Source organism: Ambystoma mexicanum, chromosome 3q (assembly GCF_040938575.1).
Source record: "Ambystoma mexicanum isolate Mex_15411 chromosome 3q, UKY_AmexF1_1, whole genome shotgun sequence".
NCBI classification, from domain to species: domain Eukaryota; kingdom Metazoa; phylum Chordata; class Amphibia; order Caudata; family Ambystomatidae; genus Ambystoma; species Ambystoma mexicanum.
In genome coordinates, this window is record NC_090926.1 from 468,886,305 (window position 1) to 468,913,815 (window position 27,511).

General features: G+C 48.5%; 1 protein-coding gene across 3 annotated transcripts in view; it reads left to right on the forward strand.

Annotated features, from left to right (window-relative positions):
- Positions 1 to 27,511, forward strand: part of SLU7 (SLU7 homolog, splicing factor) — a 525,459-nt gene that overhangs the window by 278,071 nt on the left and 219,877 nt on the right. For all 3 annotated transcript variants that reach the window (XM_069654248.1, XM_069654249.1, XM_069654250.1), the window contains exon 10: positions 1,321 to 1,388. In XM_069654248.1, coding sequence (XP_069510349.1) covers positions 1,321 to 1,388 — 68 coding nt within the window. The remainder of the gene's footprint in view (positions 1 to 1,320; positions 1,389 to 27,511) is intronic.

Here is a 27,511-nt window from a genome sequence, read left to right on the forward strand (position 1 = left end):
GCTGGAGAAGGAACAAGTTACTTACCTGGAACTGTTGCTCTCTAGCATAGGTCTGGCATGGATTCACATGCAAACCCTTGCTCCTGCCCCTCTGCGGCTCTTCTTGGTCATACTGCCACTTTACATGCTATCAAATCTGAAGATGGCTGCCAGAGGAGGGTTTAGGGAGAGGGCAGTCATTGGCTGGGGGCAGTATGACCCAGAGCTAAGTGATTGGTTTATACTAGAAAGACCGTTTGTAAGTGAAGGTGAAACTGGTTTTTCTTTTACCGAGGTTTCCTGACCTGACGACGGGGAATATTCATGAGCATGTGAGTCCATGCCGGAGAACAACAGTTACAGGTAAGTAACTTGTTCTTTATCAAAGTTTACATAAGTTTGTATATGTATTTCAGGACGTTCATGGAGCCTTTGTCAGCGCTTCCGAGCAAGGTAGTGCCTCTCCACCTGCCCAGTACCCAGGATCATCAAACAGGGAGATAGGCAACACTGGGCAGAGTAGTCTGAGTGAAGAGCTTACACAATTTCCAACTGTTGGACGAGAGCCTGACTGTTTTACCTTGACCCAGGGAGACCAGATAGCAGATCCGAAAGAAGAGGGTTTGGGAACTCTATAAACAGCAACTCGCAGTCCAAGCATTAGCTGCCTCACTTGACCTTGGACTGAGGCAATCAAGACATATTTAAAAAAAAGTGACAGAAATTTTCCTTTAGACATTTTGTTCTGCAAACCTGTGTTGATGGAAAATAAACATTTGAATGATTTTATCTGATTCCAGTTGTCGTACTCTTTTGTGTCATCCCACTCACTCACTCCTGACATACCTTTTCCTGCTCCTTGATTTTCTCTTGTAACTTTCTGTGCAACTGTGTTCTTTTGTATTTATGTAATGCACTGAAGCTGCCATCTCTTGCCAATTTTCATGCTTAATAAATGTTTGCACTACTACCTTTTACTTCTTAGATCTGCATCACAGTTTTTTGATTCCCATTACCCACAGATCTCGTAATATGCACTCAGCCTAACATGAGAATTGAATGTAATTGAATGTAAATAGTGAAATGCAAGCTTTAAGATCCCTGATGATCACTGATTGGCCATCATGTTTAATGACAAAGAGGTGCACTAAGCTCATCCAAATAGTCACCCCCTAGCCACAGCAATCAAATTGGTAACTTTCAGAATCAATGGTTTCTGCAACTGTAAGCTGAGTTGTGGAATTGTGCAGGGGTTGTGAACATTTGTAATGAACAGGAGGGGAGCTGTTTGATGTATGTTACCGAACAAAATACAAATTAAGCTTTGTTTATCTCTTGCAGGGTCAGCTATGCTGGAGATAATTTTGTACGTTACTCTGGAGCTACAGTTTCCATGGCACAAACACAGTGTGAGTATCTTTGAAAATGGTTTGTAGAAATATATGTATTTGGCGGCAAATTCAGATAGCTTCACCCTCTCTTTAGCCCCACCCAAATTCAGGGGTCGTCCTCATCCCAATGTGGGTGTGAAGTCTATTGACTGTAGCGAGTACTATGCATGGTCTTGTCTGAATTCCATCATCTATGTATCATTTAACCAGCATTGATCTAACTAAAATCGGAGAGGGATTGAGTCAAAACAATAATCTTGCAATTCTTGTTTGTGCTAGGGTGAAACAGACAAGGGTCAAATGTTGCATTTGTCAGGAGCATGTGTTTACATTTATGTAATGCATTTACCATATTGCAATTTATTCAGCTGATCTTAATTCCTTGTAAACTTCAAGGTTAAAAATGTAACAGGCCTTTCCAGGAAGAGGTGTAAACACCCACTGTGTTTATAAACAAACTGGAATTTCTTCTGTAACACTTGTGCTAATAAGTAATCGGGCTATCTGTATGTTTGGACAGGAGAAGGGTTACAGGTCTTGTGCACCTGAACATTCACTACTGTCTCTGGATACGCCTTTGACACCAGCTCAGTGCAGATGTGTTACCATGTATTAAAGTGCTCAGTGCCTCCACTTGTCCTTAGGGGCAGACAGTGTTTTATACCCTATATCTAGTCCAGTTGATTTTCCTTAGGCACTGTTTCAGGGCCCACATACATCCACCTCACTTGGGTCACAGGGTATCCTTTGAATAGACCAGGCTCTCCAAAGGGTAGTGTGGCAGAGAAGTCCATGGCTAACTCTCAGAAGGTGAGCAGGGTGGTTTAAATGTACAACTAACTCTTTAATAAACAAACAATAAAAGATTGTCAATGCAGGGTAGTCTTTGGAAAGTATTATATAGATAAGAGAAAAGTTACTGTTGGGTGAATACTTTCCAAGACTAACTCTATCAGGGTACTGTGACTGAGCAGTACATTGTAGACTTGGGAGAGTGTGAGTGGTGTAGGGTTTAGTTAAGCACACACTGTTGGGGAGAATTCTCAGAAATGTGCTAATTCCCTCCACCGTAGAGACCCCCAGCAACTTTGCTACATTTTAAGGACTTGTTTTGTTTACCTGGAGAGTGTGAGACCCTTTCTTTCCACTTTGTCATGTATTTTGCTGTGATTTTGACACTGGTTCTTTCGGTTATGGAGTCCGACAAACTCTATAGGCATCATCTTTTACATTGTGTCACACAGCACCTTCAGTGCAGTGACACAGGAAGTCTTTCTGATTTCCCAAAGGTTTAAGTACCTTCTCTTGGATGAACTACTGTTTCCAAGAGCAGTAAAGTGAAATTGACTTTACTTACATTTATAACTTTCTAGACCCAGCACACACTATCTTACACTAGGGTGCTGGAGGGCTTACTTAGTATCCCCTTTGTCTAGCTTCTCATGTAACAATTTTATGTTACCATTTCCTCGATGAATGGCTGGTGGCAGTGGTTTACTTTTAACAACCGTGGTGTGCATTTACCGTGGGCTGCGTTCGCAGCTGCAGTAAAGCCCCCAAGGGTGCCATTTTTGTCAAAACGGCCCAGTCTTCTTTTTTCGCCATTTCTTGTCGGAAAGGTCCTTCTTGAGATTTACTCTGCGCGCCAAACCAGATTTGGTCCCTTTTGCCTTTGGTTGAGTTCATGAGTGAAGCCTGCCTCTGGCTCCAGTATGTCTGGCAGCGGCAGGCAGTGAAGGAGGTGCCTGAAGCTGCCTGTGCTTAATCCCATTGGTTACACGAATGCACCCAAAGGTGATTGGCTGGCTGTCTGTCCGGCAAGGACAGCCACCCTGCTGTGTGATTGACAGCTAGCCTGAAATTAACCTGCATAAAAGGCTAGGCTTTTTGGCTTGGAAGGCAGAGTTGACCACTGGACGAAGGAATCCGAAGAAGAACTTGGAAGAGACACCTGCTGCAACTCATGGACCGTTGGTTTGCCCGGTGAAGCCCTGCTGCTGTGCTGAAGCTCCGAATTCGCCTTGACTAGAAAAGCCCTGCAAGGACGACTTCTCCCCTTGAGTTGGTGGGACCAATTAACTCCAAAGTGAACTCGTCTGGACATCATCTCGGAGCTGGCTGTACTTCCATGTTGCTGCAGGAACCGAAGTGCCAGGGAGAGGAACACCAGATTGGAGTGAATCGTTTTCAAGTTGGCCAAGAGCTCCAGGAAGATCCTGCGGACTCCCAGGAAGCAGGACTGATATTTTATTGATATTTTATTTCGATCGTGCTCGTACACAAGTGTTTCAGAGCGCGACAAGGCAAGGGAGGGGAGCAGGGGAGAACAAAACACCAATCTTACTAGGCCCAGTGACATTGAGAACATGCAAGGGCATGGGAAAGGGGGAGGGGAAAAGTGCATGGAAGGGGGAGAAGTGGAAAGTGCGAAGCAGAGGAGAAACAGATAAATAACAATAAATATATAATAAAGGCAACAAACAGTTTTAGTGCAGCCAGTAATTTGCAAGTGCTAGGTTTAAGGCAGCAGACAGGGTAGGTCTGATAAGTTCAGGAAGAAAAAGGGGGGGCTGTATGGGTACAGATACAGACCCCAGTGCAAGGGGAGGCCCGGAGGCAGTGCGGGAGGGTGGCAGGGTGAGCAGGTATCTGGGCCCAGAGGACAGAGAGTGGCCCGGTGCACGGTGCCAAGAGAGAACAGATCAGAAGGGGAGAGGGGGAGCGAAGGCAGAAGAAAAGAGGAAGGTCTTTAGGTGCTTCCAGAACCGGAGATGGTTCTCCTCAAGTTTTAGAGTGGCAGGGAGGCTGTTCCAGAGGGAGGCCCCAGCCGAAGACAGAGATCTACCCCCAGCTTGTTTCTTTGAAAAACGACTGACCCTGAGGGAGTTGGAGGTAGAGGAGCGAAGAGCTCGAGAGGGGAGGTATTTGCGGAGGGATAGCTGAAGGTATTTTGGGCCCAGGCTCCAGAAAGCCTTGTGGACAATGCAGAGGGTTTTGAATTTAATCCTTGCATCCACTGGGCGCCAATGGAGAGATTTCAGAGCTGGAGAGATACGATCCAAGGGCTTGAGACCAAGGACAAGTCTTGCAGTCCTGTTCTGGATTAGTTGCAGAGGGCGGAGAGTAGAGGCAGGTAGATTTAGAAAGAGGCTGTTACAATAGTCCAAGCTAGGGAGAACCAGAGCTCGAGATACCATGAGCTTCTGGGGGAAGAAGAGGTAAGGCAGAGTACCTCTGAGGAGGTGCAGTCGGAAATTTGACTTTTTAGAGACCTCAGAGATGTGGGCGGAGAAGGAAAGGGTGGAGTCAAAGATGACCCTGAGGTTCTTAGCCTCGCAGGTGGGGGTAAGAGGAGGGCCAAGGGAGGCTGGCCAGAGAGTGAGGGGAAAGGATGGTGAAGGTGTGCCTATGAGGAGGATCTCCGTCTTGCTGGCATTCTGACAAAGATCATTGGTGGCACACCAGTCTTGAATGGCAGTTAGGCAATCAGAGATGAGCGAGAGAGAGGAGGTGGCAGAGGGCAGCCTGAAAATGAGTTGTCGTCAGCGTAGCACTGGCAATTTGAGCAGAAAGTGGCAATGCAGTGGGCAAGGGTTGCCAGGTATTGGTTGAAAAGCCAGGGCGAGAGGTTAGACCCCTGGGGAACACCACAGGTAGAGAGGAAGATAGATGAAAGGAAGGACCCAAGTTGGACCTGGGATGGTCGATCTGAGAGGAAAGAGGTCAGCCAGGCCAGAGCCTGATCAGCGATGCCCAGGTTTTCACAGAGACGGTTGAGCATGGTATGGTTGACCGTGTCGAAGGCAGAAGAGAGATCGAGGAGGATGAGGACAGAGGGAATGTTGGAGTCAAGGTTGGAGAGCAGATCTTCATGGATGTTCAGGAGAGCAGTTTCCGTGCTTCTGGCAGCTCTGAAGCCAGACTGGTGGTCATGGAGACAGCCAACAGAATTGGAATGAAGGTTAAGCAGAGAGATGGCCAACTATTCCAGGTGTTTGCCAAGAAAGGGAGTAATGGAAATTGGGCGATAGTTAGCTGGACAAGAAGGATCAGCTGTGGGTTTCTTGAGAAGAGGATGCACAAAGGAGTGCTTCAGAGGGGAGCAGGAGGATCCCGAGGCAAAGGAGTGGTTTCAAAAATCAGCAAGGGCCGGAGCAAGGGTGTCAATGTGGTCCTTGGTGGTTTTAGAGGAACAGGGATTAACCTGTTTTGACGAGCCTGAGTCACCTCAAAAGAGTGCTGGACGCCAGATGCAAGGAAAGCCCATCTCGCAGCCAAGAACCACGGTAGTGCTATTTGATGAGACGCAAGGAGCTGAAACCGCGAAGTGCCACTGAATAGAAGTTGGTCCTTTTCTGTCGCCGATTGTCCCATTGCATTGCAGGAGTCCTCCAGGCGTTCTCCCTCCTGTCCACACGACTGAGGCCCAGGAATACAGGATCTGCAGAGCTGCACAGGAACAGAAGCCAGCTGGGACAATTTCTTCTAACCAAAGGTACTGTACAGTCTAAGAGAACTTGCCTCTTCTTGTGTAGCCTCACTTGTTCTCAGTTGAGACTTGTCTTGGTTGCTTCTGTAGAGTTGCTAACCGCTTGTTTACCTCACAAGCCTAAACAGCTTATGGCCCTATTTTGATTTCTTCTTTTCTACAAACACTTCTAAAACATTGTGCAAGACTTTTACCTACCTGCAAGAATTGTTTCAGCAGCTCACCTAGACTTTTGCCCAATTGACTTTGGCCTGGCTCCCTGAATGACTCTTCTTCCCTCTGACTTTGTGTTGGCCTTCCTTCTAGGAAGGGGTTAACTTACTGTGCATTGGGGGTTTTCAAAAGTACTTACCTGCTTCAGAATATTTGTAAGATCTCTTGTTTTGTTCTAATAACCTTTTTCTTTGACATGCTCATAAGTATTGATCTAAATGCAATGGTGATATATTAACAGTGCCCTAGCTATTGAAATCACCTGAGGGTGTAGGAAGTGTCTGTGTGCCATCCCAAATGGGTATTTGCTGATTTAGAGAAACTATGTGTATTTTGGAGTGCATTTGTGTGCCCCTATGAAAAAGGCTTACTCAAACTGACTGTTAAATTAATAATGATTTAATCAAGAAACCTTGTGTGTAAGAGTTTATTTGAATACATGTCACTGTGCAACTCCCCTGCTACTCACATTGACCCCTCTTGAGATAAGCCAGGCTGCTCAATCACGCTACTAACCGGTGTAGTACAGACTTATACCAAAGGTTGGGTTCCTATTGCCAGGAGGTCAAGGTTGTTGTAGTGCACCCAAAGGGTACTGCTCCAAATCTTGCCTAACACTGACCTTTACTTAAGTCACTCTGTGTGCTGGAACATGTGTCAGCATACTTTTATTGTCTTTTAAAAACTGAATCCAAACTTTGATTGTTACTAGTAGATAACGCTTTTTAAAGAACGTTTATTTAAACCTTGTGTATATTATAAATACATATTTATATATAACTTTGTGTGTAAGTGTTACTTGGCTACTTGTACTTACTCATTTCGATTGTACAGCTCTGCAGCTCACGTCAACCCTCTTAAGATAAGCCTGGCTGCTCTGTCACACTACCAACTTGTATAGTACAGGCCTATATTAAAAGGTTGGTTGCCTAATACCAAGAAGATGAGTCTTGTGTAGTCCTCAGCAGTTGGACTGCACTAATTCTTACCTAACATGCAGTATGGCCAACCTTTGTCTCAAAATTGTAGCAGCAGCTTATTTTTGCACCAAGATCTCCCAGCAGGCAAGTACACATCTAGAGTTCATCGGAACTCTTGCAAAACTCCCAACAGCAGAACCGAGAGCAGGATCACAGTGTTCCTTGGATAAACCTACACACTCATGGGCTGGCCCTTCAATAACACACCAGGAATCTAAACATTTTTGGAGGCCAACCAATCAGATTTGCCAAACACCCAGGTATAGTACCACAGGATATGTAAAGGTTGACATATGGCTAGGGACTTGTCTAGGTGCAGGATTTGCCTCAAAGTGAGCACAAGGCCTGCCTTGTGGCAGAAGGATGGCCCACAAACAAAGTGGCCTATGGCAGTACTTTAAAAAATACAAAGGTATCCCTATGCCTAACTAAAAGGTGCGTTAGGCTACTGAAGCATATCCAAGCACTAGCACTTTTCGATAATATCTAATGATGAAATTTAACATCACAGAAGCTTTGGAGACAAAAGGTGATAGAATGGGTCTTAATATACTTCTAGGAACTGCCGATTATGAGGTGTAAATATTGTTGAGTCACTCCATCTTATTATGAGCTGTGAAAGCTTAATTGATTTGAGAACTATGTGTTTTAAATTTTATAATAATTAAATTGTAATGACTGAGATATCTGAGCAGTGGATGATTTTTATGAGAGGAAATTATATTAATCTTGTATATGATATTGTTGTATTTTATTTGAAGATTGTGGCAATTTTAAAATGTATTGAATGATGTATATTGGAAATGTAAATGGTTTTAGATTTTTGTATTAATGTTGTATGTTTGTGTTATACAAAGTCTATTGGCTAGATGTATATCTAACAATAAATAAATACATAAATAAATAAAAATATATAGGTATCCCTATGCCTAACTAAAAGGTGTGTTAGGCTTCTAATGAGCTAAAGCGACTTTTACCCCTGGGTAATCCAAAACGTTTTTACAGCCACCCCTAACCAACTCACTAAAGCCAATGCAGGGTGCTTAAATCACCATAGGGCCAAAATAAGCGGCTTATAAAGCACACCTGTCCCAGAGCACAAATGGCGCATTTAGGCTTTCTTCTGCCCTAGGCACAAATAAGTGGATGCACCCCCCCCAACTTTACTCCCCCTCTGCCAGACTCTGCACCTTCACCAGATTCCTTCCCTTCAACAAACTCTGTCCAAGTTGTCCAAACTACGTCCCTTCAGCCCCATTTTGCCCCCATAACATTAAGGACTCTTTTAAGGTTGCAGGGATTAGAAACGTATTGCTTCCGCTCTGTTAATTCAAGCCTGTCAACTTCTATGTTATGTTAGTTGAAAGAGTGTTTTCAGATATCTGCTGCCCACGATTTGGAGAAGGCAGTGTGCTCTACATTTGAGTGCACCAGAGGGTAATTGTTACGGCCAATTGTCTACTTTCGGTTAGGTCCGAAAACAATCTTTTAGAGGAAGCAATAAGAACATAAGCTGTCTGCCAACTGGACACAAGTGAGAGAAGGTTCGAACAAGGAATTTTGGTTTCAATGCTCCTATCTGGTTTCTCTCACAAATTGCCTGCTGTCACTCTATGAGAAGCACCCAGACTGGTCTGTAATATTAATGCAAAATAACTACATTTCTACATCTTGTTAAATGTAAAAGTGTGCATATGAAATATATGCAAGTGGTACTGGCACATCTTATAGAAATGTTGAATTAAAAGAGCTCAACCCCCTTCTCATGGTTACAGCTCTGCTGTTAGCAGGGGGCAAAAAGGAAATAAGGCAAGTTACCTGCTGCAGCGGATGTACCTCCAATCCCTTAGTCTGGAACGCCATTAAAATATGGCAAAATCACAAGTGAAGTTTGTAAACTCTGCCTGGGCACAAACACCTCAGTAGAGTAAAGACAGTTAGAGATGTTTCTTGTAATAGTTGGCTGTGCATTCTCACTGTGAAGTAATGGATAAGGGTGATCCTGAACCGAATTCATCGTAGCTGCCAATGCAGGCACCTTTTATAACAAATGAAGTGGTACATACCGTTTACATCATTGCTCTTTGTGTAAATGGTCAAAATACCCAACACTCCAAGAGTAAAATTGAGCATGAGACGGCCGCTCCAGCACAATATTACCTCTGTGGGTGTGGTTTAGGCTATGCGCCTTGCCCGCTTGCGTTTAAGAAAATGTAAAATGTTTGTTAACTCTGTAGAGTTGGTTGGACTGTACAATACATAGGAACATTTTGAGATTTGTAGCACCACATACTACAAAAAGGTTGCAGTGACATGTAGACTTGAGTAGAAGACCCTCTATCCACAAAAAGAGGTCTGCGATCCTAGTAAACCCAAGGAGAGGGTAGCAAACAGTGTAGGGTTCCCTCAAAAAGGACAGTAGAATGCACCCAAAAATGGAATTCTGCCTCAACAGCTGCAAAGCTACAAAAAGAAAACGTCCCCAAGACTGTCAAAAGCCTTCTTTTCAGTAAACTGCCTCCTCACTGGCGCTCTTGCGCATGGGCCTTGTTTTGTTGCACGTAGAGGCAATTTAGTTTGCTGTGCTTTTCCATGATGTTCTAGCCTATTTAAAACCTCCAATCAGTCAGTTATACAACTGGTTTACCCTAAAACCTCTCTCTGTCTCCAGGAGTCTCACATAGTCTCAGCATGTCGCAAAGATGGCCAATAAGCATGACCACAGTGTGATTTCTGACTCTGAACGTTTCACCCTTCTGGAAACCGAGCACAACGGCTGAGTTTCAAGAAATTAAAACGATAGTTGGCAAAAAGAAACAAAAACAGATGGGTCCTACACTGCACAAATGGGTAGTAAAAAATCATCCTCCGGATAATAACTAATCTGGAATGTCTAAAATGCTTCACTTTAATGAGGCTATTGATTCCTGTATTTAAACCATTCTCTACCCACAAACCTTTTAATCATTGATGAAGCTATCGGGCATGATTTAAGCATTGCAGAAGATCCAGAAAATTCAAACAGTACTCCTTCACGTGATCAATATAACCCCAATGTATTTAAAATCGCAGAACTCCTTTTCTACTGAAGGGTATTATGCAATAAATAGAACATCTATTCTAAATTTTATTTAGTGAATATCTTCCCTCTTATTAGTGTTATGTTATGTTACTTTGCATTTATATGGCGCCTAATGTATCATTGGTATGATCTCAAAGCGCTGGTAGGTTGAACGCCCTCGGGAACCGTAGTTCAAGTCAGTTGAGAGAGAGAGAGAGAGTCGTAAGGTGCGTGGGTGCATCGGATATGTGTGCAGCTGGTGAGGCACTTGCATGATAGCTGCTTTTTAGCGGTAGGTGAGGTGTTTGGGGGGGTCAGGAAAATGTGTTCATTCTCGAGGGTTGACACCCAGACTTATTTCTGGCTGCGTTAGGCCTGAGGAGACGCTTAGGCTAGCGGTGTGTGGTCAGCTAGTTGTGTTTAATTAGGATGTTAAGGAGTAAGAGGCAGGTGTTAGTATGAGAACAGATATACCAAATGTGTCATAGTATCGTTGTGTTCTAGTTGAGTGGTAGTGTGTAGGAGAGAGTAAGCGTGGTATTATGATATGGTGGTTTTCAGTAAGGCCGTTCCGTCCACTCTGTCTGTTCCATCCACTTCATCCCTTCCGTCTGTCCTGTGTACTCCATCCGTTCTATCCACTCCATATGTTCCATCCACTCCGTCCGTTCCATCCACTCCGTCCGTTCCATCCACTCCGTCCGTTTCATCCACTCCGTCCGTTCCATGCACTTCATCCGTTCCATCCGTTCCAGCCACTCCACCCATTTCACCCATTCCATCCAGCTTCGTCCCGTCCATCCGCTTCATTCTTTACACCTACTCCATCCGATTGATCCGTGTCATCCGCTGCATCGATTTCATCCGTTTTGTCCACTGTATCAGTTTCACCCATTGCATCCATTTGATTTGTTTCATCCATTTCATTTCTTTCATCTACTTCATTCCATTCTGTTTAGTTTATCTGTTTTAATTTACACTGGCAGTTTTAGTTTTCCATTTTTCACGATCGGGTCTCGATGCTTTTTTGATTCGGCAACCTTGGGTTACTGTCTATTGTTGCTGTTTAAACTGTTTGTGTTAAGAGTCGATTTTTAGGGGAAGAGCCACGTTTTCAGTGATTTGCAGAAAGACATGAGGTCTTCAGTGAGTCGAATGTGGGGTGAAAGTAAGTTCCATAGAGTGGGGTCCAGGGCTGAGAATGATGATCCTCCTAGCCTAACTGAGTTGGTTTTTGGTATCACTAGGAGGCAGGCAGAGCTTGATCTTAGAGTGCATGGTGGATGGTAGGGTCTAAGTTTGTCCTGTAGATATTGAGGTCTGGTTTTATGCATTGCTCGGTGCAAGATGGATAAGGTTTTGAAGGTGACCCTTCGGCCAACCGGGAGCCAGTACAGAGTTTTGAGTGCTGGGGAGGTGTGATCCCTTGCGCCAAGAGCTAGTAGCAGTTTGGCTGCAGCATTTTGTGCTCTTTGTAGTTTAGTCAGGTGGTACGCATGGACTCCTAGGTAGAGGGAGTTAGCATAGTCTAGTCTTGACATTACAGTTGGTTGGACCGCAGTGAGTCTATTGGGGAAAGGAGAGGCACGGAAAAATGCACTTAGGAATTCTGAGGTGGTTGTGGCAGGACTTCGAGACATTGCCGACTTGGTGCGAGAAGGTTAGGTCAGAGTCGAGAGTGCATCCAAGGTTTTTTAATTAGGTTGAGGTTGTCAGGGAATTGCCCATGGCAGGTGACTACGGTAGAGGGTGCGGAAGAAGTTTGTTGCTGCCACACACCATGATTTCGATTTTGGAGGGGTTTAAAAGGAGATGGTTTGTGGTCATCCCGTAGTCGGTGTCAAGGAGGCAGGCAGCAAGGTCGGGTTGGCAGCTGGGTTTTGAATTAAGGAGTCTTAGGATAAGTTGGGTGTCGTCGGCATAGTTGTAGCACAGGATATTGTGCGAGTGGATTATTCATGGGAGGGTGGACATGTAGAGGTTGAACAGGAGGGCTGATGGGCATGCTCCTTGTGGAACCCCGGTGTTGACTGGTCGGTCGTCAGAGGTAAAGGAGGCGAGGAAGGTTATTTGTTTCCTATTGTTAAGGAAGGATGCTATCCACTTTAGAGCATTTCCACGGATTACTAGGGTGTGGAGGTGATCGAGGGGGATAGAGTGGTTGATTGTGTCAAAGGCGGCGGATAGGTCAAGAAGGATTAGTGCAGTGCATCCCGCAGAGTCTACAGTGTTTTTAAGGTCATCCCAGACTGAGGTCAGGGTGGTTTCGGTTCTGTGTCGGGGTCTGAAACCTGATTGAGCGGGGTCTAGGAGATGGTTGGCTTTGGCAAAAGAGTTTAGTTGGGAGTATGCGGTTCGGTCGATGAGTTTGGCAAGGAACCTGGTGTTTGAGATGGGGCGATAGTTTTTGGGGTCGAGAGGGTCGAGGCCCGTTTTTTTTGGAAGGGGTTTGACATGAGCAGTTTTGAACGTGTCAGGAAAAATTCCCGAGGAGAGGGACTCCTTTATTATGGTTCTCGCGTATTCACCTGCGCAGGTAGATGCAAATATTTCTTTGAGGGTTGAGGCTGGGCAGGGGTCTAGTGGAGAGCTTGATGGTTTCCGGGACGAGAGAAGTTTGGTAAATTGGTCAGTTGATATTGTTGTGAACGAGTCAAACGTCGGTTGGGTTGTAGTTGCAGGCGGAGGATTGGTGGGTGGGGTTGGTGGATTGTGCCGTGGCTGCAGGAGGGCGAGTTTGTTGATTAGGGAGTTTGTTCTTTCGAGAGCAGTGGTGTAGAAGTGGAGAGAGAGTGTCTCGCAGAGTGATTGAGAAGAGGTTGTTTGGGTTGTGGTACATGATGATTTGGTGAATTCAGAGATGATTTTGTGGAGTTCTTTGCTGGGGTTTCCACTGTTGAGGATTCGAGAGTTGTAATGGTCTTTTTTTGCTTTCCAGATTTCGGCTTTGTAGTGGCGATGGTCCGGGCTAAGGTGGAGCTGCTCAGGGTGGTTTTATCTTTAAGCCATTTGATTTCGAGGGATTTCTATAGTTGTTTTGCAGTCTTGAGTTCAGGTGTAAACCAACTTGGAAAAGGGCCATGGCGGGTGGATGATTGGCAGGTGAGCATGAGCCGGATTAATGAGGTATTGAGCCATGTGTCAAAGGCGTCGGGGGTAAGGGTACATTGCGTGTGGAGGTAGGGGAGGGGGAGACTGAAAGAGCGCGTGGGCTAGGTCCGAAAGGATTTTTAGTTTCTTCCAGCATTTGCATAGATTTGGAGGTTCTGGTTCGGGTACGGGGAGGGGGGCGGGTAGGCGAATGCTGAAAGGGACAAGGAAATGGTCAGACCAGATGATGGGGATGAGGGAGGTTTAGGTGTATCTGGTCGTGGGAGCGGAAGATGGCATCAAGGGTGTATCCTTTGCAGTGAGTTGGCCCTTTTATGTGGGTATGGAGGTTGATCGCGTCTAGGCAGTCGACCAAAGAGGGGGTCATAGGGTTGGTCGGGATGTCGAGCCAGATATTGAAATCTCCTAGTGGAGTGAGGGTGGGATGGTTTCATTGGATGGTGGCTATCGAATCGCAGAGGTTGTTTGAGAATTGTCTGTTGTAGCCAGGAGGTCTGTAGATGATTAGGAAGCCGTGGGAGAACGTAGGGGGGGAGGGATAGTTTGACGAGAAGCAGTTTGCAGGAAGGGATGGTTGGCTGTTTTTGGTTTTTGAAAATGTTTATTGATTTTATTCAAACAACAAAGTAACAACCCAAACAAAACTTACAGTGGATGCATAATTTGCGCACATATACACGTACATTATTATGTTCTCGCCCACTGTGTTCCCCGTTCCCCCCCCCTCCGAGCCTACTTTCCCACATTGTTAGTTCCCACCTCTTGCGGTATGGAGTCCTCTTCTGCCGTGCTCGTCATATCACCATCACTTGGTCCATCATGCGAGGGCCCAAACAGTTCAGTTATCAGCTGCCTCCAACCTGACAGGGCTCCCGCTTCTCCCTCTATGTCCCCCTTACACACTTCCTGCCATGCCACTGTTTCTGCCTCCGCCCACTTCTGCAAGTCCCTCCACCAAGTTTCCACTTTGGGCCTGTAACATGCTTTCCATCCCATTGCGATCCTTCTCTTTGCCACAACATATGCTAGATCTTTTAATTTACTCGTATGTTTAAGCTTAAGCGGTCTGGGGAACCCTCCCAACAAACAAGCCCACACGGTAGCCACCTTCATACAGATCCCTTTATCTTCCATTGTCTGCGCTATGTCCCCCCAATATCTCGCTATCAGTGGGCATGCCCAAAACATATGCACCATCCCTGCATTTTCCTCATTACATTTTGGGCACACTTGTCTTCTGGTGTTTTTAAATTTAGCTATCTTTAGTGGCGTCAGGTATGCCCTGTGAGTTATGTACAACTGTATCTGCTGCAGCCTGGCATTTCTCAAAACTTTTTTATGATATCCTTGTGCCCTTTGCCACATCCCATCGCTCATCGGGTCCCCCACCTCTTCTTCCCAGTCCAGTCTAAGTTGCACCACCTCCTTGCCCACTTGGGTCATTATGATCTCATACACTCTAGATGTTTCGTGCCACCCTTCCGCCATGTCATATATCACATCCAGTATGGTATCCGGCTCCTCTGCCTATTCCACCTCAGACCAGGTGTCTTTGATCTGCTGCACCATCCCATGGTACGTAATATATTGCCCGGCACTCAACCCCGTTTGTTCCACCAGCTCCTCAAATTCTAATATCTTCCCCTCCTGCCACACATCTCTCGTGGTTGCTATCCCCACCGGTTCCCAGTGTTTCCTAATCATTAACCGTAGTTGCTTTTCTGCTCCCACCACTGTGTCCAGTGGGATCTGCGAGATGCACAGGTATGACTTGTCCATCAACCGGCATGCCCTTTGCCACATCCCCCACCCAAGCCCCAACATCCTTGGACGACCTCCCAACTCCCATTTTGGCAACCATATCATCTCTTTCAGGAAATACGGGGCACAGGCCCCCTGATGCAACCTATGTTCTAAGGTAGGCTCCTCAGAGAGCCATTTGGCTAAATATTGTAATTGGCTCGCTACATAGTACATTTCCCAGTTTGGTAATTTAATATTTATAAAGCATTTCGTTTAGTTATGCCATGTATTGCCTAGCCTCCTCAGGATGATGTAATGGGGCTTGTTACATGTAGGATTGCAAGTGTGGGCTAATGCTTCTCCGTGTCTTATTGCGGCGCTGTATTAAATGCATTCCAGGCTATTTGGCGTGTTTCCAGCTGTCTATTGTCAGCTACTGTGCACGTAGCTCAGCTCTTGTCGCCTTCTTAAGGGAGGCAGCGCTCCCAGCAGTTTCACACGCAGCGTGATCTGCTCTATGCGTTCCACACAGGGCGTCTCTGCGCGCCTCTGTGTTCGCGTGTCTCCCCAAGCATTCAATCCGGGCAATCAACGTAATGCCGGAGGATCTCGTGCGCTGTCGCCCGGGGCGGAGCGTTCTTGTTCCCCTCGGTGCGCACTAGGCAGGCCGTCCATCAGCACCTCCGCTCACTGGTTTCGGGCTCCTAGGCAGTCACCCTGTGCATCGCGGGACTCCATGCTGTGTCCCCCGCCTCCGGGTCACCGACTGTATGTACTCAGTTTACAGTGCCAATCTCCTCCGGACCTCGGGTGCAGGTCCGTTCGCGCCCCCTTTCAGCCTGCCGCGTACAGCGTTCGCGCAAAACCCATCAGGATCCCAGCGCTCCCAGTCATCCAGCGCTCGCTCAACTTGCCCGCAGGCGCCCACCCCCGCACGGGTTCCGCACTTCGGATCAAGCCCTTTGTCGTCCACGGGCTGCCATCTTGGGTCGCTCGCCTCCGAGCTGCTGCTCTTTTTGCTCGGCTGGGTGCGGGTGAATCACTGTGGCAATCCGTTTAGTTTCCAGCTCCAGTCATACCCCAATTATTTATAGTTTTGCACACGCAATTCCAGCCGTTGTAGAAGATTTTGCATGGCTATTTTAGCCGGATCAGTTCAGGATCAGTAGGAGCTCCCGGTAAACACGTCCTCTTACATGGCTTTGTAGCCACGCCTCCCCCATGGTTGGCTGGTTGTCGGTAATTGAGGCAGAGAAGTGTAACTTGAAGGCAATTTCTACTCCTGGGAGGTGGTAGAGGGGGGATGGTCGATGGGAAGAGTAGGCGGACGGTCGAGGTGGTGGTTATGGGGGGGTGTGTTACGCTCACCTGGCTCCCACAGGGGCGTCGGTCGGACCCGGACTGCTGCGGCCTCAACCAACGTGATGCGTAGTGCCGAGATGACAGACTGAGCTGGCCCTCCTAATCTCGTCTGCTTGACCCGTAGAAGTATTCTCCTGCAAGTGGAGAGAGGATTTTAGCCACCCGTGGAGTCTAGTGATGGCACCTCCACCTTATATTCTTGAAAGATGAGCTATCCATCCTGCATGGATTGCAGGGGCGCGTAGATACCAGTTGCTTCACTGGTTCGAAGGCGTTCGGAGAGTTCTGGACGAGAATTGACTCTGAGGTTCCTGGCGAAGACCAGTAAGTATAAGTTCTTAGAGTTCAATATGTCTGATGTTCACTCTTGTCCCATTCCTTTCTTATCTTGCAGCTGAGTTCGAGGAATTGATGGCCGCTGATGGCGTTCAGGTAAGAGTCTGTATTACCCGATGCTGTCCGGTAAATGATGCATGTATTTAACGTGTTGTTTTCTCTCAGTTTTCAGATGCGGCGTATGAAGAAGTGGAGAGTTAAAGAATACTCCCTCTGGTGGTAAATCAGGTAAGTCTATGGTGGTAAGAGAGATTTTATTTGTTGGTTCTCTCGGCTCATCTTGTTATTTCTTTTGCCCCCAGATGCCGGAGTCCGGCGAAGAAATGATGGAGGCGGCGCCGAATTGAAAGATGCTGCGAGGACTGGTGAGTATGGTGCGGCGCTGCAGCTGGCGATGCGAGGCGTGCGGAAATAACGTCCTTTCCAGGTGCAGAGACGTGATGGTTCCGGAATCAGGTGAGAAACTGGAATAAAGTTTGTTTTCTAACCTTGCTTCTTCTTTCCTTTTTCTCTAGGAGACGGGCGTGGCAGAGGTCTGGATGCTGACGTGCAGGCACGGTGAGCGTTATGCTGCTAGATGCAGAATAACGCGAAGCGTGTGTTGCTGGTCGGGCGTGGTTTAAATAGCCTCAAAAGTAGTCCCAGGTAAGAAGTCCCTAGAACCACACCCAAGTAAAAAATAGTCCCCTCCAGGCTTCACGTTGGGTTGGATTCATTTGCAGCATGGTCTGCCTGAGGTAAGTAATGACTATGAGCCTGGTGCCTTAGGTGCCAGGACTGATTTCTACTATGAGCCTGGCGCCTAAGGCCTAGCCGGGGCTGCTGAGGTTTTAATAAATGTCTGGATGCCTGCTCCCGGGGCTGATGGGCTTGGTCCAGATGCCCGGGGGTAGGCATCATGACAGGGTGGGTGTTGGACGGGTGTGTGAGGTTGGTTGGAAATGGTTCAGGCGATTCGAAGGTGGGGTGTAGGGGGTTAGGACTTCTAGTTGTGTTCGGTGAGAAGTCAAGGCAGAGGGGTTTAAGGCAGGGTGAGGAAGGGGGGGTTGTGGTGATCGGGAATGGGAGATTGAGGTGGTGGGTCGAGACAGAAGTGGCGAGGAATAATGAGGGATTGAGGGAGACCAGGTACGTTTTCTTAACAGGGTTTTTGTTGCAGTGGAGTGTGAGAGAGGGTAGGGGGGTCGGAGGGTGAAAGGTATGCGTCTACTGTTCTTGCCAGGGCGAGGCATGCAGTTTTTAGAGAGGGGAAGGAGTGGGGTCGAGGGAGGATGTTCAGGGGAGTGGATGAGAGGAAGGGGGGAGGGGGTGGTGTCGGGCTGGGTGTGCCTGGGAGGCTGTGCTGGCTGTTGGTCGGAGGGGATGGGGGTGCGGGTTTGATGATAGTGGGCGGGTGGGTGGAGGGGATGGGAGGAGCAGGGGTTTTAGGATGGTCGGCTCGCCATCGGGCTCCTCTGGCTCCTCTGGCTTGGTGTTTGGATAGGTGTTGGGTTGGGGGCATGGTGGACAGCGAGTGGGCTGAGAATGTGGTGGTGGGTTGGCTGGTTTGGGATGGGTTGGTTTTCCTATCTTGGGGGTTGGATTGGAATGAGGATGTGGAGGAGGGTGGGATGGGTTGGGGAGGGGGAGAAGGGAGGTAGGGCGGGGGAAGGGTGGCGGGTGTGAGTGTGACTCTTTCGGTGGACCATGGTGGGTCGGGTGGTCTCAAGATGTGGCTAAGTTTGAACTAAGCTATAGTTGGATGCTTTTGTTCACACTTTCCTTGTTCAACTGTACCAGAGGGTGATATTATTCACACTTTCTAGGTTCAATTATACCACAGTTAGGGACACATTCGAAGTTCAACTATACCACAGGATGATTATTCACACCTTCTAAGTTCAACTGTTGCATAGTGAGATTATCCACACTTTTGAGTTCAGTTATACCAAGGATGATGTTATTTACAATTTCTAAGTTTACCTATGCTACATTTAGGGAAACTTTCTGATTCGGCTGTAGGCCAGGATGATATTATTCATAGCTTCTAAGGTCAATTATACGATAGGATGATGTTGTTCACACCTTCACCTTCTAAGTTGAACTATGCCACCGGGTGAGATTGTTCACAGTTTCTAAAATCAACTATACCATGGGGTGAGATTATTCACAGTTTCTAAGTTCAACAGAATCATAGGATTATATTAATCACACTTTCTGAGTTTAGCTATACCACAGGGTGAGGTTATTCACACCCTCTAAGTTCAACTGTACTGCAGGGTGAGATTATTCACATTTTGCACAGTTACGCTATTGGGCACACTTTCTATATTCAACTAAACCACAGTTATGCTATTACGCACACTTTCTAGATTCGGGTTTGGTATAGGGGGACTAGTTGGGCACACTTTCTATATTCATCTAAACCACAGTTATGCTATTAGTCATATTTTCTGTCGTCAGCTTTGGTATAGAGAGTATAGTTGGGCACACTTTCTAAATTCAACTAAACCATAGTTGTGTTATTAGGCACACTTTCTAAATGTACCTAAACCACAGTTATGCTATTAGGCACTCTTTTTTGCAACTAAACCACAGTTATGCTATTAGACACACTTTCTAAAGTTATCTTTAGTATAGAGAGGCTAGTTGGGCACACTTTCTATATTCAACTAAACCACAGTTATGCTGTTAGGCACAATTTCTAAAGTCAGCTTTAGAAGGCTAGTTGGGCACAATTTCTAAATGCAACTAAACCACAGTTATGCTATTAGGGACACTTTCTAAGTGCAACTATACCACAGTTATGCTATTAGGCACACTTTCTAAATGCAACTAAACCGCAGTCATGCTATTAGGCACACTTTCTAAGTGCAATTATATCACAGTTATGCTATTAGGCACACTTTCTAAATGCAACTAAACCACAGTTATGCTATTAGGCACAATTTCTAAATGCAACTAAACCACAGTTATGCTATTAGACACACTTTCTATCTTCAACTAAACCACAGTTATGCTATTAGGCACAATTTCTAAAGTCAGCTTTAGAAAGGCTTGTTGGGCACAATTTCTAAATGCAACTACACCACAGTTATGCTACTATGCACACTTTCTGAATGCAACTAAACCACAGTTATGCTATTAGGCATACTTTCTAAGTGCAACTATACCACAGTTATGCTATTAGGCACACTTTCTAAAGTCAGCTTTAGAAGGCTAGTTGGGCACAATTTCTAAATGCAACTAAACCACAGTTATCCTATTAGGGGCACTTTCTAAGTGCAACTATACCACAGTTATGCTATTAGGCACACTTTCTAAATGCAACTAAACCGCAGTCATGCTATTTGGCACACTTTCTAAGTGCAATTATATCACAGTTATGCTATTAGGCACACTTTCTAAATGCAACTAAACCACAGTTATGCTATTAGGCACAATTTCTAAATGCAACTAAACCACAGTTATGCTATTAGACACACTTTCTATCTTCAACTAAACCACAGTTATACTATTAGGCACAATTTCTAAAGTCAGCTTTAGAAAGGCTTGTTGGGCACAATTTCTAAATGCAACTACACCCCAGTTATGCTACTATGCACACTTTCTGAATGCAACTAAACCACAGTTATGCTATTAGGCATACTTTCTAAGTGCAACTATACCACAGTTATGCTATTAGGCACACTTTCTAAATGCAATTAAACCACAGTTACGCTATTAGGCCCCATTTCTAAATGCAACTAAACCACAGTTATGCTATTAGGCACAATTTCTAAATGCAACTAAACCACAGTTATGCTATTAGGCACACTTTCTAAATGCAATTAAACCACAGTTTTGTTATTCGGCACAATTTCTAAATGCAACTAAACCACAGTTCTCCAGCATGGGGTCTGGCATGGATTCACATGCTCATGAATATTCCCCGTCGTCAGGCTGGGAATCCTCGGTAAAGAAAAATCAGTATCAGTTTCGTTTCTGATCTGTCTTTCGTAGTAGTAACCAATCACTGATCTCTGCCTCATACTGACCACAGCCAATGACTGCCATCTCCCTAAGCCCCGCCTCTGGCAGCCATCTTCAGATTTTTACCGCACGTTCAAGTGTTGGGAGTCCTCGTGCTTAGCTCTCGAGCTTTTGCTGCGTGTTTTGCGCTTTTTCAGGTGAATTTTCACATTTTTTTCGGTTAATCGAGCCTCAAGCTCCACCGTTTCCACTTCCGTTAACGGGTACCCGTTGCGGGATTTTCCTACGCCCCTCAAGGGTGAAGATTTCATCGAATCAACTTCTTGGAGGATTCCAGAAGATTTACGGCCTACTTCGAGATGGCCCAGGACGCGAGTTCGTCACCCGGACCCAAGCTGTTTCGCAGCTGCCTGGATGCGGGCTGCAGAATGTGTTTAAGGAGGACGAACATTTGTGATGCCTCTACTGTCTTCATGGGGACAAGACTCATGTAGAGACGGACTGCCAGTTCTGCAAGAACTTGTCGGAGCGGACCATGAGGGACCGTCGATCCCGTCTCGCCAGCTGGTTGGTAAAGGGCTCAACGGGTGAGAAGAAGAAGAAAGGGTCCGAGCGGGCTTCTAAGTCCTGTGCGGGCTCCCCGGCGATGGGGGCCCAACACCAGGCCAAGCGCCGCGAGTCTGCTGGCTCTGGGAGCGCCGAAAGGTCGGGCTCTTCGGTCGCCAAGCAGGGCGCACCTTACCCGGCATCGTCAACCACGAGCCAGCGCTCCGGTTCGGGGAAGAGGAAGTCCGAGACCCCGGGTAAGCCCCGTCCGATCTCGGGAGAGGGGGAGCGAGGCGTTGCCCCCCCCCTAAGGAGAAGGCCCAGGACGCACCTAAGGTGGTGAAGGCCCCTACCCTGTAGGCAAAGGCCTCTATCGAGGCGATCGCGGCGACTCTGGCCAAGCCGGCAGAGAGCCCGCCAGCGGAGACTGCCTCCGGGACTAGAGTTTCCCTGCCGCCATGGAGGGAATCCTCTTTTCAGCCCATCGTCATGGCCCCCGTGATGGAAAAAGGGGGGGAGGGGCACGGTAGCCTCCTCGAGCTGGGAGTCAGCCTCGGAGGGGGAACTGACCGAGGTTGTGAGGAATCTCGAAGTCCAATTCGAGAAGGTTCGATCCCGCAAGGAAGATCCTCTGAAGATAACCGAGAAAGACGACGAAGGTGAGGAAGAGCAGCCTTCCCTTCCGGCGCAGCCGGAACCTAGGCCTCAGGATAGCTCGACAGACATTTTGTTTGCGATCCAGTCCTTATGCTCTGAGATAAGGACGAGATTACCACGGCCCGGGCCGGAGGACCCGCAACCTGGCCCGTCGGGAAGTCCTCCGACCAAACGACGGAGGACCCAACCCTCTCCTCTGCTCGCCCCAGTAAGGCCTTCAGTTCCCTCCTCATCCTCCCACGAGTCGGGAGATGGCGGTGCGGTGGGCTCGACGACGGGTTCTGAGGGCGACGGCGACGACGACGGAACGGGTCTCCCGTCGCACGGGCCTCTCCGCCCGACGAGATTGGCTCATTCCACGCCATGATAGCCAGAGCGTCCGAATTGTTCCAGCTCTGCCCGGAGGAGCAGAAAAAGGAAGGTTTCCTCTATCAGCTCCGGGAGGCCAAGAGGAAGACTGTCATCGCGGTGCCTCTAATCGATGTTATCTGGGAGAGGGCCTGTCGGTACTCAAGAACCCCTCCACAGCACCAGCCAAACGGGACCGGTACGAGAAGCAGTACCAGGTCCCCGAGACCGCTCCCCTGTGCCTCAGGGCCCAGCCCACGCCAGACCGGGTCGTCTCGGCGAAGAAGAAAGCGGCGGGGTCAGGAGCCTCAACGTCGAATTCCCTTCCGGACGGCGAGGGAAAGAAGTTGGATGCCAGGGGCGATGGGTCATTTCGTCGGCGGCGACGACTATCAAAGCGGCCAACGCCCTGGCGATCGTGGCCCGTTACGACAGGGAGCTCTGGTTTAAGCTGGCCCCCATATTGGACTTCCTACCGGACGACAAGAGGTCTGAGGCCCTGGAAATACTTCAAGAAGGCGAGGTGGCGTCGGACCACGCCATAACGGTGGCAACGATATTGCCGATACCGGGTTCCGCCAGCTGGGCAACGGAGTTTGCCTACGACGACGGGGTTGGCTCCGGGCGACCGACTTCCATCAGGACGTCCAGACCAGGGTGTTGGACATGCCGTTCGACGGCAGCAACTTGTTCGTGAAGGCGGTGGACGAATCCCTCCAAGCCATAAAGACGGAGACGGCCTGCGCCCTCGGAGCCCTTCAGCAATGACGGCCCTTTCGGAGCTCTGGAGGCAGACAGGGGGCCTCCAAGGGATCCAGCGGTGGCTCCTCGTCCTACCGCTAGGCGGCATGCTCCTCGTCTCAGGAGGCCTAAAGGGGTCGCAGCAAGCAGGGAGCGCCTCGCCGCCGTCGGCAAGGTAGCCAGGGCGGCAAGGCCACCACCTCCAAGCAGGACTGAACCGGCCGTGGCCTCGGGCCCCCACCGAAGCACCCGGGTGGGAGGCCGGCTGACGAAGTTCGTCAGCGTGTGGAAGTCCATCTCCACCGACCGTTGGGTGCTGGATACCCTGGCAATAGGACATTCTATCGAATTCCTGAGGAAGTGCCCTCATGTTCCACCTGTGGCCAGGAAGGAAAATCACGTCCCGCAACTGCTGTTGAAAGTACGGGCAATGCTCAGGAAAGGCGCCATCGAGCTCGTCCCGAAGAGGCTCCGGGGCTCCGGGGTGTACTCAAGGTACTTCCTCGTCAGGAAGAAGACGGGCGGCTGGGGCCCCATCCTGGACCTTCGTCGTTTGAACAAATACATCAGGTCACAAAAGTTCAGGATGGTCACCCTCCAGCACGTGCTGGGACAGCTGGAGGAAGGCGACTTTCTATCGTCGCTGGACCTGGAGGATGCTTACTTCCACGTTCCCATCCTCAAAAGTCACCGAAAGTTCCTCAGGTTTGTCACCAGGGACGCCACTACCAATTCAGAGCACTGCCATTCGGATTGAAGTCGGCCCCCAGGGTCTTTACCAAGTGCCTAGCACCTGTGGCGGCGCGGCTACGCCTGCAGGGGATTCACGTCTACCCCTACCTGGACGACTGGCTCATCCGCTCAAGGACGAGGGAACTCGCCGTCGAACACACTGCGAGGACCGTCCAGCTACTCACAGACCTGGGATTCGCCATAAATTACCCAAAGTCCCACCTTGTGCCGTCGCAGGTGGCCCTGTTTCTGGGAGCGAAGCTCGACACAGTGAGGCGCCTGGCTGCACCGTCGGAAGAACGGATGAAGACCATTCTGGGCAAAGTGCTGCGCCTGCTAGCCATGGACGTGGCCAGGGTGAGGTCCATCAAGTCCCTCCTGGGGATGATGTCCTCTTGCATCTACCTGGTGCACCTCTGCAGACTACGGATGCGCCCTCTTCAAGAATTTCTCGACGCCCGTTGGATGCAGGCGACGGGCACCTTCGAAGACAGGGTCCCCCTCAACGAGGTGTTCCGGCGGGCGATTCAGTGGTGGGGCGTTCGAGTCCACCTCACGGCGGGCAAGGACTTTCTAACACCGGCGTACCAGGAGACGGTGACGACGGACGCTTCACTGGAAGGTTGGGGCGCCCACACCGGAGATCTCCACGCAAGAGGCCTCTGGCTCCCAGAGGAGAAGCCCCTGCACATCAACATCCTGGAACTCTGAGCCGTGTTCTGGGCTCTCAAATCGTTCCTCCCGTCGCTCAAGGGCAAGGTGGTGCGGATCTTCACGGACAACACCACGTCTATGTTTTACATACGGAAGCAGGGAGGCACCAGATCCCCAGCCCTATCCAAGGAGGCACAGGATCTGTGGCACTGGGCGGTCGCCCAGGGGATGTTCCTGGTTCCCTTCCACCTGGCAGGAGAAAGAAACCCCATCGCTGACTCGCTCAGCAGGGAGCTGCGCGCGTGTCACGAGTGGGAGCTGCGCCAGGATCAGGTGGATCAACTCTTCCGACGATGGGGCAAACCCCAAATCGACCTGTTCGCAACAGCGATGAACTCGAAGTGCCAGAGGTTCGCCAGCAGGTTTCCCCAGCCGAGAAGCATGAGCAATGCGTTCTCGTTCCCCTGGGACGGCCTATACCTGTATGCGTTCCCTCCGTTGCCGTTGCTGCTTCGACTCATCAACCAGCTCAAGAGGTCCCGGTGCAGGATGATCCTCGTCGCACCGGCGTGGCCGAGGCAGATCTGGTTCCCGGACCTTCTGGACTTGTCAACGTCCCCTCCCATCAAGCTGTCGGCAGACGCGGATCTTCTCTCCAGAGAAGGAGATGCCATCTTCCACCACGACCCGGCGTCGCTGAACCTGCAGGCTTGGCTCCTGCAGCGTTAGAGTTTGGAGGGTACGATATACCGGCCAGCTGCAGAGAGGTTCTTGCAAAGACCAGGGCGTCCTCGACTCTCAAATGCTACGGTCACAAGTGGAAGAGGTTCTCTATCTGGTGCCGAGCACACAAGATCAACCCCCTACGGATTACGGCCCCTCAAGGGCTGCCGTACCTGCTATCGCTGGCAAAGGCTGGGCTAGCCCATGCCTCCATTAAGATTCATCTGGCGGCGATCTCCAGATATACCAGAACCACAGGACGGACGTCCCTGTGGTCCCATCGACTGGTAAAAGAGTTTATGAAAGGACTGTTCCGGTCGTTCCCGCCGGTGAAGGCCCCGGCCCCGGCGTGGGAACTTAACGTGGTGCTGACCAGGCTCATGGGGCCCCCATTCGAGCCGATGCACTCCGCACCGATGAAGTTTGTGTTGTGGAAGACTGCATTCCTGGTGGCCATTACCTCCACACGACGAGTGGGAGAGATCCAGGCCCTATCCTGCAAAGCACCGTACTTGACTTTCCATGCCTCGAGGGTGGTGCTTAGGACGCGCCCCTCCTTTATGCCCAAGGTGCCGTCGGACTTCCATCTTAACGAGCCCCTGGTGTTACCTGTTTTCTTCCCGTCTCCTTCGTCGCCGGCCGAGAGGACTTTGCACTCGCTGGATGTGGCTAGAGCGCTGAAGTTATACGTGGACCGCCCAAAGCGTTTTCGGAGGACATCACAGCTATTCGTGAACTTTGAACCTGTGAATCAAGGGAAGGCTTTCTCGAAGTCTTCTATTTCCAGATGGCTCTCCGGCTGCATCATGCACTGCCATCAGTTGGCTAACCGACCTCTGCCAGGCCGTCCGAGAGCCCATTCGACCAGAGCGATCGCTGCTACTACGGCGTTCCTATCTGGTGTGCCCCTGCTGGACATCTGCAGGGCTGCTACGTGGAGGTCGACGCACACCTTCACGAGATTCTACTGCATCGATCGGGATTCCAGGGAGGAGTCCAGGGTCGGCCAAGCAGTGCTGCGCAACCTGTTTGCTTAAGGTGAGCCTGGTGAGGAGGTAAGAGATGCTTGATGTTGAGTTCTTGTATTGCTTAATGTTGAGCCTTTTGCCACCTCCCGTGGTTGTGCATGTGTGTACTGCTATGTATTCTTATATTCATGAGCATGTGAATCCATGCCAGACCCCATGCTGGAGAAGGAACAAGTTACTTACCTGTAACTGTTGTTCTCCAGCATGGGTCTGGCATGGATTCACATGCGAACCCTCCCGCCTACCCCTCTGCGGCTCTTCACTTGGTCATACTGCCACTTCACGTGCTACCAAATCTGAAGATGGCTGCCAGAGGCGGGGCTTAGGGAGATGGCAGTCATTGGCTGTGGTCAGTATGACGCAGAGATCAGTGATTGGTTACTACTACGAAAGACAGATCAGAAACGAAATTGATACTGATTTTTCTTTACCGAGGATTCCCAGCCTGACGACGGGGAATATTCATGAGCATGTGAATCCATGCCAGGCCCATGCTCGAGAACAACAGTTACAGGTAAGTAACTTGTTCCTTATGCTATTAGGCACACTTTCTAAATGCAATTAAACCACAGTTATGCTATTAGGCACACTTAGTGCAGCTAAACCACAGTTATGCTATTAGGCACAGTTTCTAAATGCAACGAAGTCACAGATTGTGCTATTAGGCACAACTTTCTAAAGTCGGCTTTGGTATAGAGAGGCTAGTTGGGCGCACTTCCTATATTCAACTAAACCACAGTTATACTATTCGGCACAATTTCTAAAATTGTGAGGGTTGTGCAGACTATCTAGAAGTGAGATTCAACTCAATGGAACAGATCAGGTGCACTCAAAGATGTTGGGAGTACAGTTTAGATGCAAGAGTTTACAACGGTCGGGCTTGAAGGCTTGAGTGGTAGGGTAGTATGGCGTGAAGTAGTTGCTTCAATCCCCGCCCTTGCCACACTTACTTATTGGTGGGTGTTGGCTTCTTGTTTCCTCTAATGATATTGATTTTATACTGTTTGTGCAGCGGCCGTCTTTGAATTGCACTCGTGTTAGTAGTTTTACTACACAAATCGTGGATTTAATAATGGAATATGCACAAAATGTTGTGAAAATTGGCTATTTGAAAAAGTTCCTATCTGAAATTTAGAAAATGAGGCAAAATTATCCAGACCCTTTATAAATATTAAGATTGCATGTGAACTCACACTTAATTAACGATAAATATTCGGTAGAATTTTCATCTTGTGTGTAATTCTCCCCACTTGGTGAGTATGCCTGCACTTTTTGCTGGACTATTGGAATTTTGTCTCACTCTCTGGAGTGAGTGGGAACCTTTTTCTTCACTCATTCTTTTTCTGTGACTCTGAGAAACCTTTTGGTAATTTTTAATGGAGTCTGCTTCCTCCATCTTTTTGTGGGTATCTGTATTTTCGCTATTGCAGTACAAAGCACCTTCTGTGCAGTGTTGCTGGAAGCTC